At 45.0% G+C, this 12,927-nt stretch overlaps 1 protein-coding gene across 1 annotated transcript in view; it reads left to right on the forward strand.

The window, feature by feature from the left end:
• LOC143029659 (uncharacterized) overlaps nt 1-3,932 on the forward strand; it is an 8,942-nt gene extending 5,010 nt beyond the window's left edge. Inside the window, exons 2-4 of the mRNA XM_076192469.1 lie at nt 1,914-2,116; nt 3,345-3,492; nt 3,702-3,932. Of these exons, the coding sequence (XP_076048584.1) occupies nt 1,914-2,116; nt 3,345-3,492; nt 3,702-3,874 (524 nt within the window). The 3' untranslated portion in view covers nt 3,875-3,932. The remainder of the gene's footprint in view (nt 1-1,913; nt 2,117-3,344; nt 3,493-3,701) is intronic.
• The last annotated feature ends 8,995 nt before the right edge of the window (nt 3,933-12,927 follow it).

The following is a 12,927-nucleotide window of genomic DNA, read 5'->3' on the forward strand; positions in this document are numbered from 1 at the left end:
ATCTAAAACTATTCACCTCCTCCAGTCGCTCTCCCTTAATTCTCACTTCCAGATTACTGCCACTTTCACCCCTTGTACATCTCATCACCTTACTTTTACCCACATTTATCTTCAGCTTTCTTCTATCACACACTCTCCCAAACTCTGTCACCAACTTCCTCAATCCCTCCTCCGATCCTGCCACAAGCGCAGTGTCGTCCGCAAACAACAGCTGGCTCACCTCCCACTTTTCTCCATTTTCTTTAACCATCTCCAATCCCTGATCCACTACCCTTGCATTTACCTCTCGCACTACCCCATCCATGTACATGTTGAACAGCCAGGGTGACATAACGCATCCTTGACGAAGTCCCACCTTTACCTCAAACCACTCACTCTCTCCATTTCTAATCCTGACACAAGCTCTACTACTCTCATAAAAACTCTTGACAGCTCCTAGAAGCTTTCCTCCTATCCCGTGTATCCGTATAACCTCCCACAGTGCCTTTCTATCTACCCTGTCGTAAGCCTTTTCCAGATCCATAAAGGCCCAAAAAATATCCTTCCCCTTTCCTATAGCTTTCTCATATATCTGTCTTACCACAAAGATCTGATCTACACAACCTCTACCTGTCCTATATCCACACTGTTCCTCACCAATTACTCCCTCTGTTCCTCTCCTAATCCTCTCAATCAAGATCCTCCCATAAGCCTTCCCAACTACACTTAACAAGCTAATCCCTCTGAAACTACTACATTCACACTTGTCCCCCTTTCCCTTGTAAAGTGGGACTATACAGGCACTCCTCCAGTCCTCCGGCACTCTACCCTCTCTCCAGCAAACATTAAATAACCTCACTAACCAGTCCACCATCACTGTACCTCCTCTTTTAAGACACTCTGCATGGCATCCATCCAGACCAGGTGCCTTACCTGCTTTCATCATCTTAACTGCTGCCTTCACTTCATCCTTCCTTATTTCTCCTCCATTTTCCTCACTCATCACTCTCATTTTCTTAGCACTTCCCACTACAGCAATCTTTCCCTCCCTATCCTCCTTCACATTTAGCAACTCCCTAAAATATTCTGTCCATCTTCCCCTTACTGACTTCTCCTCCATTATCATCTCTCCATGTGCACCTTTTACCCTTTCTTCTCTACTTGATTCGCCTCCTCTTCCTCTCTTAATTTCTTTCCAAAACATCTTTTTATTACTTTCAAAATTTTCTGTCATACTCTTACCCCATTTTACATCTGCTCTCCTCTTTGCCTCCTTTACCTTTTTCTTTACTTCTCTTTTCTTTTCTTTGTACGTCTCATATGACTCCCTCGTCCTATTTTGTAACCAATATGTGTAAGCTCGCTTCTTCTCTTCTACAACCTTCTTCATTTCCTCATCCCACCATTCACTACCCTTCCTTCCATTTCCTCCTGTCCTTCTATTTCCTCCTGTCCTTCTTGTTCTATTGTAATTCATTTAATTTGGTTTGGTTTGGTCATAATTCTATTTATTTTTTTCATATTCTATCTTATATTATTCTAAATCATTCTGTCTCATGCTGTTCGATTTCATTAAATGTTATTATATTCCATTTTGTTTTCTGCTGCCATTTTTCACATCCAATGTCACCATAGACAAAAAAATACCCATAGATCTGCGGTCTGAGTACGTAAGAACATAAGAATGAAGGAAACTGCAAGAGACCATATGGCCTACATTAGACAGTTCCATATCCATCACCCCCTGTCATCCCCAATCATAAATTCATCTAACCTTACGGATAGGGATGGTATGTGGTCATTGACGTGGAACTCCCTAGTGTAGCCCTTATGGTCTCTTGCATTCTCCTTCATCGGTGTACATTTCCATTATACATAGCGTTGCATCAAGAACTGCATTTTTTGTATTTGTGTCCACGTCTTCACGCCGACAGAGTCGAGCCAAGAAAATTCTCGGAAAAGAAAAAGATTAAAATTTATTCTTAGAAACCCGGTTGGGTTTTCCCTGCTGACGTCACTGAAGGCCAAAATTCTCCTATATAAGTCCGCCTCCAAGGCGACTCGAGTACCAGTCTCAGGCTCCTCCTCGAGCAAGAAGCACCTAAGGTCTCCCGAAGACATTTCAACGATGATGCAGGTGAGTCCACGCCATCTCACCACAGGGCCCTCAGCGGTGGCTAGGTCTCAGAAAATGTCTGTGTCATTCGGTTTAACGTCGCAAACTCTCCCCCCCCCCTATCAGGAGGCTAGGACGGCGCACCTTACAGAGGACTTTGTAGCGTGGAATTTATCTATCCGTGTCCTTGGCTCGAACAGACGTCACCTCGACCCCCGCCGCAAGTAGCGACGCACTGAACCGCTCGGCACCCATATATTAATGTACATTGTGTCTATGCGTGTTTATTTTGTTTCCATGCGGTGGCTTAAAGGACGAGAACGAAACTTTTGGAAACCAGTCGCCGGTGGGAAATGGTTCGAATCCTGTTGCGTCGACGAGGGGTGAGAGATTTTTTAGGTTTTAATTTCCGGACTAATATGTGCTTACAGGTACGTTAAAGGGATCACTTTGTACACACACGCACGCACGCACGCACTCTGCTTCACTTCCACGTGCAATTCCGTCTCGAGATCGCTTACATTCATTTTTTTTTTTTTAAGGTGGCCCTCGGAGCCTTGTTATTCTTTTGTTTTTAGTTCAAGTGTGCTGGTGGGGTAGTCGGGAGCGTGTTGGGTCTCGCATTCTCTTGTGTGTGGGTTCGAATCCTGCACTCCTTTCCGCTTCCCAGCAGTGACTGTTAGTTACCTGCCCCTCCCCCAACAGTTGTTATAAAGCGCTACTAGGCTCTTTCCTTTATCCTGCAGTTTATCTTTTGGTGTTTTGGTTGGTCCGTGAAGTGTGTATGAGCTGTTTGCGGGAAGGATGGTTGCAGGAAGAGATGCCTGGTCGCCACAAGAGGTCCTCCTGGTCGTGTTCCAGGAACCAGAGGGCCCAGATCTCCTCTGTGCAACGCCGCTCATCCCGACAGTGGCATCATATGCATAACACCATCACCTGATTTCATGTGTGAACTGTCCCGGACCGCCGCGAGGTGGAGGTCCGGGTGAGGGAGAGACCCGCAGACCTCAAGAGAAAGAGAGAGAGAGAGAGAGAGAGAGAGAGAGAGAGAGAGAGAGAGAGAGAGAGAGAGAGAGAGAGAGAGAGAGAGAGAGAGAGAGAGAGAGAAACGCTCGCCATGAAGTAGGCGCCTCTCGTGCGCAGCAGCGGCAAGCGCGAATGCCTCGCCGACGCGACGCAGCGATCGGGCGTCACTCCTGCTCCTCCTCCGCTTTGACTAAGAGTCTTCTCGTCCTCTTCTGACCACCAGGTAACCGGAGCCCTCGTGGTGGCGTGCCTCCTCGCCCTGGTGTCCATGGAAGCCCAAGCCCAAGAGGCCACGTGCCGACACTGGTGCAGTGACGGGGAAATATTCTACTGCTGCCAGGAAGAGCACAAACCACCCGGCCCTGAGAAAGGTAAGTCAAGAGCTCGAACTCGTGCCAGTTCTCTTTGTAAACACAGAATCACGATGCTCAAGACCCCCTTTCAAGTCTTGCATGCTTTGGAGGACCCCCACCGATCTCTTTTCTTTTATTCTTCGTAAACAGTGTCTGACGATTATGAGAAACTCTCTTTCAAGGAGCCCACTTTAATCCCCTCGTTCTCTTCTCCTTTTTTTTTGCAGTCAAGTTGAATTTCAGTTGTCCACCTCCCGAGATAAAATGCTTAGGTTCTGGACATACTGACAGCTGTATCGACGACTCTAACTGCCAGGGCAATGACAAGTGTTGTTGGAACTCGTGCTTGGGTAGCCACGTGTGTATGCCATCCCTCCCCTCCCATCCGGTTCGGGGCTAAAGACCAGACACACAGTCGTGGCACACAAGCTCTTATGAAATAAACACCAATGCTTCTATGTCGGTTTGTTTTGTCTTTTCCCATCATTTGACTCGCTCACTCTGAGCCCCCGTGAACAGAGCAACTTAAGAATGGAGTAGACTGCAAGAGACCATAAGGCCTAGACTCGGCAGTTCCATGGTCCAAGCTTGCCACCTGTCATTCCTCCCCATAAAGTTATCTCACCTTCTCTTTAAAACGACCAATTATAGTTTCAGCGCTCACTAACTAGATGGTTCCTAAGTCTATTCCATTCGTTAACCACTCTGTTGGTCTACCAGTTTTCGCCAATTTCCATCTTAAACCTAGAGAGGGGTGCCGTACTGCCATCGTACCATGACTGGAGGCTGATCACGTGACAAAACAAAAATCGTTCTTTGTCCAGAGGTGATCAGGATCACGTGATCAGGGTGACCACGTGAATGTCAAGAAAAAGATGATTGAAGAAAACTGAGAGAAAGAGAAAATAAGAGAGCGAGAAAGAGGAAGAAAGGAAAAAAATCAACTTTTCTTCTTTCCCGATTGCTGTGTCTGCTGAGAAATCTTACCTTTGCAAATGATCTTGAATGTAAGGAGGACAAAGTGGAAGAAGAGGAGAAGAAGAAGAAAGAGGAAGGCAAGGAGGACGAGGTGAAGACGAGGAGGAGATGGAGGAGGAAGGAGAGGAAGAGGAAGAGGAGTAGGAGATGAAGGAGGAGAAATCGAAAGAGGAGGAGGAGTAGATGAAAGAGAGTAGGAGAAGCAGGAGAACAAAGGGGAGAAGGAGGAGGAGGAGGAGGGTGAGCACAGCTGAGAGATTTCCTGGAACGTAACCGTTTGACCTCAACAACAAAGAAAAATATATTGTTTGAATAAAATAACCTGGCGGCAGTCTTCAGACACTACATATATATATATATATATATATTTATGTATATATATATATATATATATATATATATATGTATATATATATGTATATATATTTTCACCTCCCCTTGTCACCACTGTCACTTAAATTTGACTTGTAATATCACTCATCTCGAGGCCCCTTGCCTCTCGTTACGTGAGTTTCACTAATATTCAAGTTCCTCTTAAGCAGTAGGCCCAATGCCTTCTTTTTCTTGTAGTCTCACTATTTTCTAGGCCCCATGCCTATTCCTCTCGTCCTTTGGGTTAATAAAAGGGTGATGAATTTTCTTTCTTCTTTCACTGTAATTTCACCTACTGCTTACACTCGGGATCTCTTTTCTCTCGTCTCTACATCGTCTCCTGATCCTCTCTCCACACCCTCTCTATATCTTCTCCCTATATCTTCTCTCTATATCTTCTCCCTCGAGATCCCGTATCCTACGCTGAGCTACCTTCGTCTCACTGTATCCTTGAAGAAGATAATCTACTTCTCCTAAACAGATATTTGATTTTAAATCTTTGTACAGCCTTTCTGCTGTTAAGTCATCAGAATTCTTTGCCAATAAGCTAAATGTAATCAATTTGATTACCTGTGAGATTTTCATCTTCTCACTAGATCTTTCTATCCAGTCTGAATCTTTCAAGATAGAATTCATGTCTTTTGACCATCTATCTAATCTAGCTAAGTACTCTGTGTCAGTTTCACTTGTCCTAACTTCCTTAATCATTTTTACCAATGATCTAATAGGATCCTGATCACATTTGGACATGAAATGCTTGAGAAATGCTTTCTTATAATCATCATATTGATTAATTGATTCCATTTGCTGGAAGTTAATGACAAACCTCGCCCTTCCATGCTCTGGATCTATATTCTCCTTGAGAATCTCAATCTTACGATTCTCATTTGTTATGTTTTTACTAACTATAAGAGTGTCAATGAGGTTTAAGAACTTGTTTACACCATATGTGTTAGACTCTAGTGTGAATTTTGGAATATTTGTATTTGATGTGTGAATTTCGTGTCTCAACACGTTAGAATTCTGAGGGGTACTCATACTTATTACTAATACCTTGATTTAGCCTGGCTGCTTGCGATGTCGCTTCGTGATGTCAATGTCTGGTTTGACGTCCTTCTACGGTCTTGTCATTCCTCAACGACGTTGTTCCTCCTCCATCACACACTCTGCCTTGAAGACCGCCTTGTAGATGATGATCACCTTGAAGAATCTTGAAGAATGCTTGTTCCCAACGTAGCAGTTACTTGAAGTTGTAGATTTCTCTCGTAGTCGTAATACACTCTTGATTTTGGTTGTCTTGTTCCCGTAGACTTCAGGCGCCACTTCTCTTCGGAGGTGTTTAACACCCAGTTCGTTCCACCGCTGAGCACCACTTTCACCAATCCGGAAAGCCATTTCAATGCCACTAGCAAAAATTGTTTACCTCAGCATTAGTCAAACGAAGGTAACCTGCGCTTACAAAGTTGATTACACATCGAATATAAAAACAGTCACCACCGTCGGTGTGTTTACATAGACAAAACGTCGCCCTCACATAGACATAACATCGTCCTCGAGCAGGCGTCGAGTCTGAATTATTCTAATTCCCTAGCTCATTTCCATTCGTACACTACCGGCCTCTTACATATATACACATATATATATACACGAGCGCCGGCTTCGCCATGGGCGCTTGGCCTGCGGCGCTGCTACCTTCGTGCTCTGTCCTTCACAGGGCTCGGTCCTTAGGGCGAGCTTGCTTCGCTCAATCAATCGTCTCCGTTGCCATGACGTCAGTGTTCTCGCCCAATCATTCGTCTCCGTTACCGTGACGTCACTGCTCTCGGCCAATCAGTTGTCCTCGTTGCCGTTACGTCACCACTTTCTCAGCCAATGAGGTGTTAAACTCCCATAGCCCTCCCTCTGGATTGTAATTACTCCCATGCATGCTTTAGTTTACAGTTGTGCATGACAGCATGTTACTAAAAACAACGCCAACATGAAGCAGAACTGCATCATGTCCCTGGTTAAGAATGAATTCACCAGATTTCAAGATGGCGGTCGTCCGCTTCAGCTCCGTAGGATTACGCTCCATCTGAGAAATATAAGATTTATGTTCTTTTCAGAGCTTTCAATTTTATAGAAGAAAGTGATGGATGACTGTCATATTTTCTTGTATATATCGCACATTTCAATTCACCAGTCCTCAATAAAGAAATGCAGTATAAACCAGAATATTGTTGTTGTTTGAACTGCCAGAGCTATCTGGTAGAGTTTACAGAAAGTATGACGCGTAGGTGGTCTGCCAGATTGAAATCATCCGTTCTAGATTTATGTAGTTCGTGTTGTAATGTAATTTATGGTATAAAGAGAGATTAACAATCATTTTGAACTATTAATGCCATCTATTGTGGCTTTTCGCAAGCGATAGTGTGGAAGAAATTGGCGTCATTTGAAGTCGCTTATGCCATCTATTGCATAAAAGCGAAACGACAAATATTCAAACCTCTATCGCCATTTATTTACATCAAATTCATCAGTAAAGATATAAGCTTGACCTTACGACTTTTTTCATAGAGTTCTGATTAATTTTGTCCTCGCAGCAGTAGAACCTTTCCTCGTCGCCACCGGCCCTGCACCAATATCGGCACGTGGCCTCCCCGGCTTGGGCCTCCATGGACACCAGGGCGAGGACGTACACCACCACGACGGCTCTGGTTACCTGGTGGTCAGAAGAGGACGAGAAGACTCTTAGTCAAAGCGGAGGAGCAAGAATGATGCCCGATCGGTGAGTCGGCGAGGCATTCGCGCTTGCCGCTGCTGTGCACGAGAGGCGCCTTCTTCATAGCGAGCTTTCTCTCTCTCTCTCTGTATCGGGGTGGCCAATGAAACAGTCATATAATATAATAATGAAAAATTTGTATTAGATATAAGCACTACAATAACGAGCGTGCTGTCGCTTCGTAAGCTAGGTCACCACTGACTCTTAGCGACGCGACCACGCTAGACTTGACGGGAAAATATACGCGCTCAAACTGAACACTTGGTTCTTATTACATATGTACAATATATAATAATAAACATACAATGACAATAGCAAGGCCCACTGTACAAACTACTCATGTATCAGCCCCTCATAATTATAATCTCCGTTCAAGGGATCCTGTGTCTTCATAACTGAATATGTGCAGTGTTTATGTTGTTATTTATGTTGGTCTTGACCTGCACTTTGTGTCTTTTTTTCTCTCTGTCAAGTATATTGATTTGTGTGTGTACCTCTTGTTTAGCTATTAAGTGTCATGTCCCGAACGTCCGGCAATTGCTGTCTTTTGTATTGTGGTTAACTTGCGCCAGTTCTTATTTAATTTTGTTGTATGTGTTTATTAGGTACCTTCATTGTTTTGTATGTGATTCTTATGTATATATTCTTGTATTCTTGTTTATGTATTAGGGTGTGCTGATGTATAAATTTCTTTCCACACTTTTGTCATTACACTAGTGTGTGTGGAGTCTGTTGTATGTATTGTGAATTACGTATTGTCTTGGTCATTTCTTTTTTTTTTTCTTCTCATCTGCTCGGTGGGATCACCGAGTGGTGGTGGCCGAGCATTGTAATGGTATGATGCATAATATAATTACGTACAACATTTATACAAATATTATATATTGTACTTGCGAAGTGTTCAATTGTGGTTGTATTTTTCTATTGCATAATTGTCATAGAAGTTATTGTATATATTTTTTGTTATTGTCATTGTATGTTTATTATTATATATTGTACATATGTAATAAGAACCAAGTGTTCAGTTTGAGCGCGTATATTTTCCCGTCAAGTCTAGCGTGGTCGCGTCGCTAAGAGTCAGTGGTGATCTAGCTTACGAAGCGACAGCACGCTCGTTATTGTAGTGCTTATATCTAATACAAATTTTTCATTATTATATTATATGACTGTTTCATTGGCCACCCCGATACAGAGAGAGAGAGAGAAAGCTCGCTATGAAGAAGGCGCCTCTCGTGCACAGCAGCGGCAAGCGCGAATGCCTCGCCGACTCACCGATCGGGCATCATTCTTGCTCCTCCGCTTTGACTAAGAGTCTTCTCGTCCTCTTCTGACCACCAGGTAACCAGAGCCGTCGTGGTGGTGTACGTCCTCGCCCTGGTGTCCATGGAGGCCCAAGCCGGGGAGGCCACGTGCCGATATTGGTGCAGAGCCGGTGGCGACGAGGAAAGGTTCTACTGCTGCGAGGACAAAATTAATCAGAACTCTATGAAAAAAGTCGTAAGGTCAAGCTTATATCTTTACTGATGAATTTGATGTAAATAAATGGCGATAGAGGTTTGAATATTTGTCGTTTCGCTTTTATGCAATAGATGGCATAAGCGACTTCAAATGACGCCAATTTCTTCCACACTATCGCTTGCGAAAAGCCACAATAGATGGCATTAATAGTTCAAAATGATTGTTAATCTCTCTTTATACCATAAATTACATTACAACACGAACTACATAAATCTAGAACGGATGATTTCAATCTGGCAGACCACCTACGCGTCATACTTTCTGTAAACTCTACCAGATAGCTCTGGCAGTTCAAACAACAACAATATTCTGGTTTATACTGCATTTCTTTATTGAGGACTGGTGAATTGAAATGTGCGATATATACAAGAAAATATGACAGTCATCCATCACTTTCTTCTATAAAATTGAAAGCTCTGAAAAGAACATAAATCTTATATTTCTCAGATGGAGCGTAATCCTACGGAGCTGAAGCAGACGACCGCCATCTTGAAATCTGGTGAATTCATTCTTAACCAGGGACATGATGCAGTTCTGCTTCATGTTGGCGTTGTTTTTAGTAACATGCTGTCATGCACAACTGTAAACTAAAGCATGCATGGGAGTAATTACAATCCAGAGGGAGGGCTATGGGAGTTTAACACCTCATTGGCTGAGAAAGTGGTGACGTAACGGCAACGAGGACAACTGATTGGCCGAGAGCAGTGACGTCACGGTAACGGAGACGAATGATTGGGCGAGAACACTGACGTCATGGCAACGGAGACGATTGATTGAGCGAAGCAAGCTCGCCCTAAGGACCGAGCCCTCTGAAGGACAGGGCACGAAGGGAGCAGCGCCGCAGGCCAAGCGCCCATGGCGAAGCCGGCGCTCGTGTATATATATATGTGTATATATATATATATATATATATATATATATATATATATGTAGTGTCTGAAGACTGCCGCCAGGTGAATTTATTCAAACAATATATTTTTCTTTGTTGTTGAGGTTAAACGGTTACGTTCCAGGAAATCTCTCAGCTGTGCTATTCCTCCTCCTCCTCCTTCTCCCCTTTGTTCTCCTGCTTCTCCTACTCTCTTTCATCTACTCCTCCTCTTCTTTCTCTTTCTCCTCCTTCATCTCCTACTCCTCTTCCTCTTCCTCTCCTTCCTCCTCCATCTCCTCCTCGTCTTCACCTCGTCCTCCTTGCCTTCCTCTTTCTTCTCCTTCTCCTCCTCTTCCTCCACTTTGTCCTCCTTACATCCAAGATCATTTGCAAAGGTAAGATTTCTCAGCAGACACAGCAATCGGGAAAGAAGAAAAGTTGATTTTTTTCCTTTCTTCCTCTTTCTCGCTCTCTTATTTTCTCTTTCTCTCAGTTTTCTTCAATCATCTTTTTCTTGACATTCACGTGGTCACCCTGATCACGTGATCCTGATCACCTCTGGACAAAGAACGATTTTTGTTTTGTCACGTGATCAGCCTCCAGTCATGGTACGGTGGCAGTACGGCACCCCTCTCTAGGTTTAAGATGGAAATTGGCGAAAACTGGTAGACCAACAGAGTGGTTAACGAATGGAAGAGACTTAGGAACCATCTAGTTAGTGAGCGCTGAAACTATAATTGGTCGTTTTAAAGAGAAGATGAGATAACTTTATGGGGAGGAATGACAGGTGGCAAGCTTGGACCATGGAACTGCCGAGTCTAGGCCTTATGGTCTCTTGCAGTCTACTCCATTCTTAAGTTGCTCTGTTCACGGGGGCTCAGAGTGAGCGAGTCAAATGATGGGAAAAGACAAAACAAACCGACATAGAAGCATTGGTGTTTATTTCATAAGAGCTTGTGTGCCACGACTGTGTGTCTGGTCTTTAGCCCCGAACCAGACGGGAGGAGAGGGATGGCATACACACGTGGCTACCCAAGCACGAGCTCAAACAACACTTGTCATTGCCCTGGCAGTTAGAGTCGTCGATACAGCTGTCAGTATGTCCAGAACCTAAGCATTCTATCTCGGGAGGTGGACAACTGAAATTCAACTTGACTGCAAAAAAAAGGAGAAGAGAAAGAGGGGATTAAAGTGGGCTCCTTGAAAGAGAGTTTCTCATAATCGTCAGACACTGTTTACGAAGAATAAAAGAAAAGAGATCGGTGGGGGTCCTCCAAAGCATGCAAGACTTGAAAGGGGGTCTTCAGCATCGTGATTCTGTGTTTACAAAGAGAACTGGCACGAGTTCGAGCTCTTGACTTACCTTCCTGGCAGCAGTACAATCTTCCCCCGTCATTGCACCAGTGTAGGCACGTGGCCTCTTGGGCTTGGGCTTCCATGGACACCAGGGCGAGGAGGCACGCCACCACGAGGGCTCCGGTTACCTGGTGGTCAGAAGAGGACGAGAAGACTCTTAGTCAAAGCGGAGGAGGAGCAGGAGTGACGCCCGATCGCTGCGTCGCGTCGGCGAGGCATTCGCGCTTGCCGCTGCTGCGCACGAGAGGCGCCTACTTCATGGCGAGCGTTTCTCTCTCTCTCTCTCTCTCTCTCTCTCTCTCTCTCTCTCTCTCTCTCTCTCTCTCTCTCTCTCTCTCTCTCTCTCTTTCTCTTGAGGTCTGCGGGTCTCTCCCTCGCCCGGACCTCCACCTCGCGGCGGTCCGGGACAGTTCACACATGAAATCAGGTGATGGTGTTATGCATATGATGCCACTGTCGGGATGAGCGGCGTTGCACAGAGGAGATCTGGGCCCTCTGGTTCCTGGAACACGACCAGGAGGACCTCTTGTGGCGACCAGGCATCTCTTCCTGCAACCATCCTTCCCGCAAACAGCTCATACACACTTCACGGACCAACCAAAACACCAAAAGATAAACTGCAGGATAAAGGAAAGAGCCTAGTAGCGCTTTATAACAACTGTTGGGGGAGGGGCAGGTAACTAACAGTCACTGCTGGGAAGCGGAAAGGAGTGCAGGATTCGAACCCACACACAAGAGAATGCGAGACCCAACACGCTCCCGACTACCCCACCAGCACACTTGAACTAAAAACAAAAGAATAACAAGGCTCCGAGGGCCACCTGAAAAAAAAAAAAAAATGAATGTAAGCGATCTCGAGACGGAATTGCACGTGGAAGTGAAGCAGAGTGCGTGCGTGCGTGCGTGTGTGTACAAAGTGATCCCTTTAACGTACCTGTAAGCACATATTAGTCCGGAAATTAAAACCTAAAAAATCTCTCACCCCTCGTCGACGCAACAGGATTCGAACCATTTCCCACCGGCGACTGGTTTCCAAAAGTTTCGTTCTCGTCCTTTAAGCCACCGCATGGAAACAAAATAAACACGCATAGACACAATGTACATTAATATATGGGTGCCGAGCGGTTCAGTGCGTCGCTACTTGCGGCGGGGGTCGAGGTGACGTCTGTTCGAGCCAAGGACACGGATAGATAAATTCCACGCTACAAAGTCCTCTGTAAGGTGCGCCGTCCTAGCCTCCTGATAGGGGGGGGGGGAGAGTTTGCGACGTTAAACCGAATGACACAGACATTTTCTGAGACCTAGCCACCGCTGAGGGCCCTGTGGTGAGATGGCGTGGACTCACCTTCATCATCGTTGAAATGTCTTCGGGAGACCTTAGGTGCTTCTTGCTCGAGGAGGAGCCTGAGACTGGTACTCGAGTCGCCTTGGAGGCGGACTTATATAGGAGAATTTTGGCCTTCAGTGACGTCAGCAGGGAAAACCCAACCGGGTTTCTAAGAATAAATTTTAATCTTTTTCTTTTCCGAGAATTTTCTTGGCTCGACTCTGTCGGCGTGAAGACGTGGACACAAATACAAAAAATGCAGTTCTTGAT

This window comes from Oratosquilla oratoria, chromosome 1 (genome assembly GCF_046742065.1).
Source record: "Oratosquilla oratoria isolate Oo_2021 chromosome 1, ASM4674206v1, whole genome shotgun sequence".
In the NCBI taxonomy this organism is placed as follows: domain Eukaryota; kingdom Metazoa; phylum Arthropoda; class Malacostraca; order Stomatopoda; family Squillidae; genus Oratosquilla; species Oratosquilla oratoria.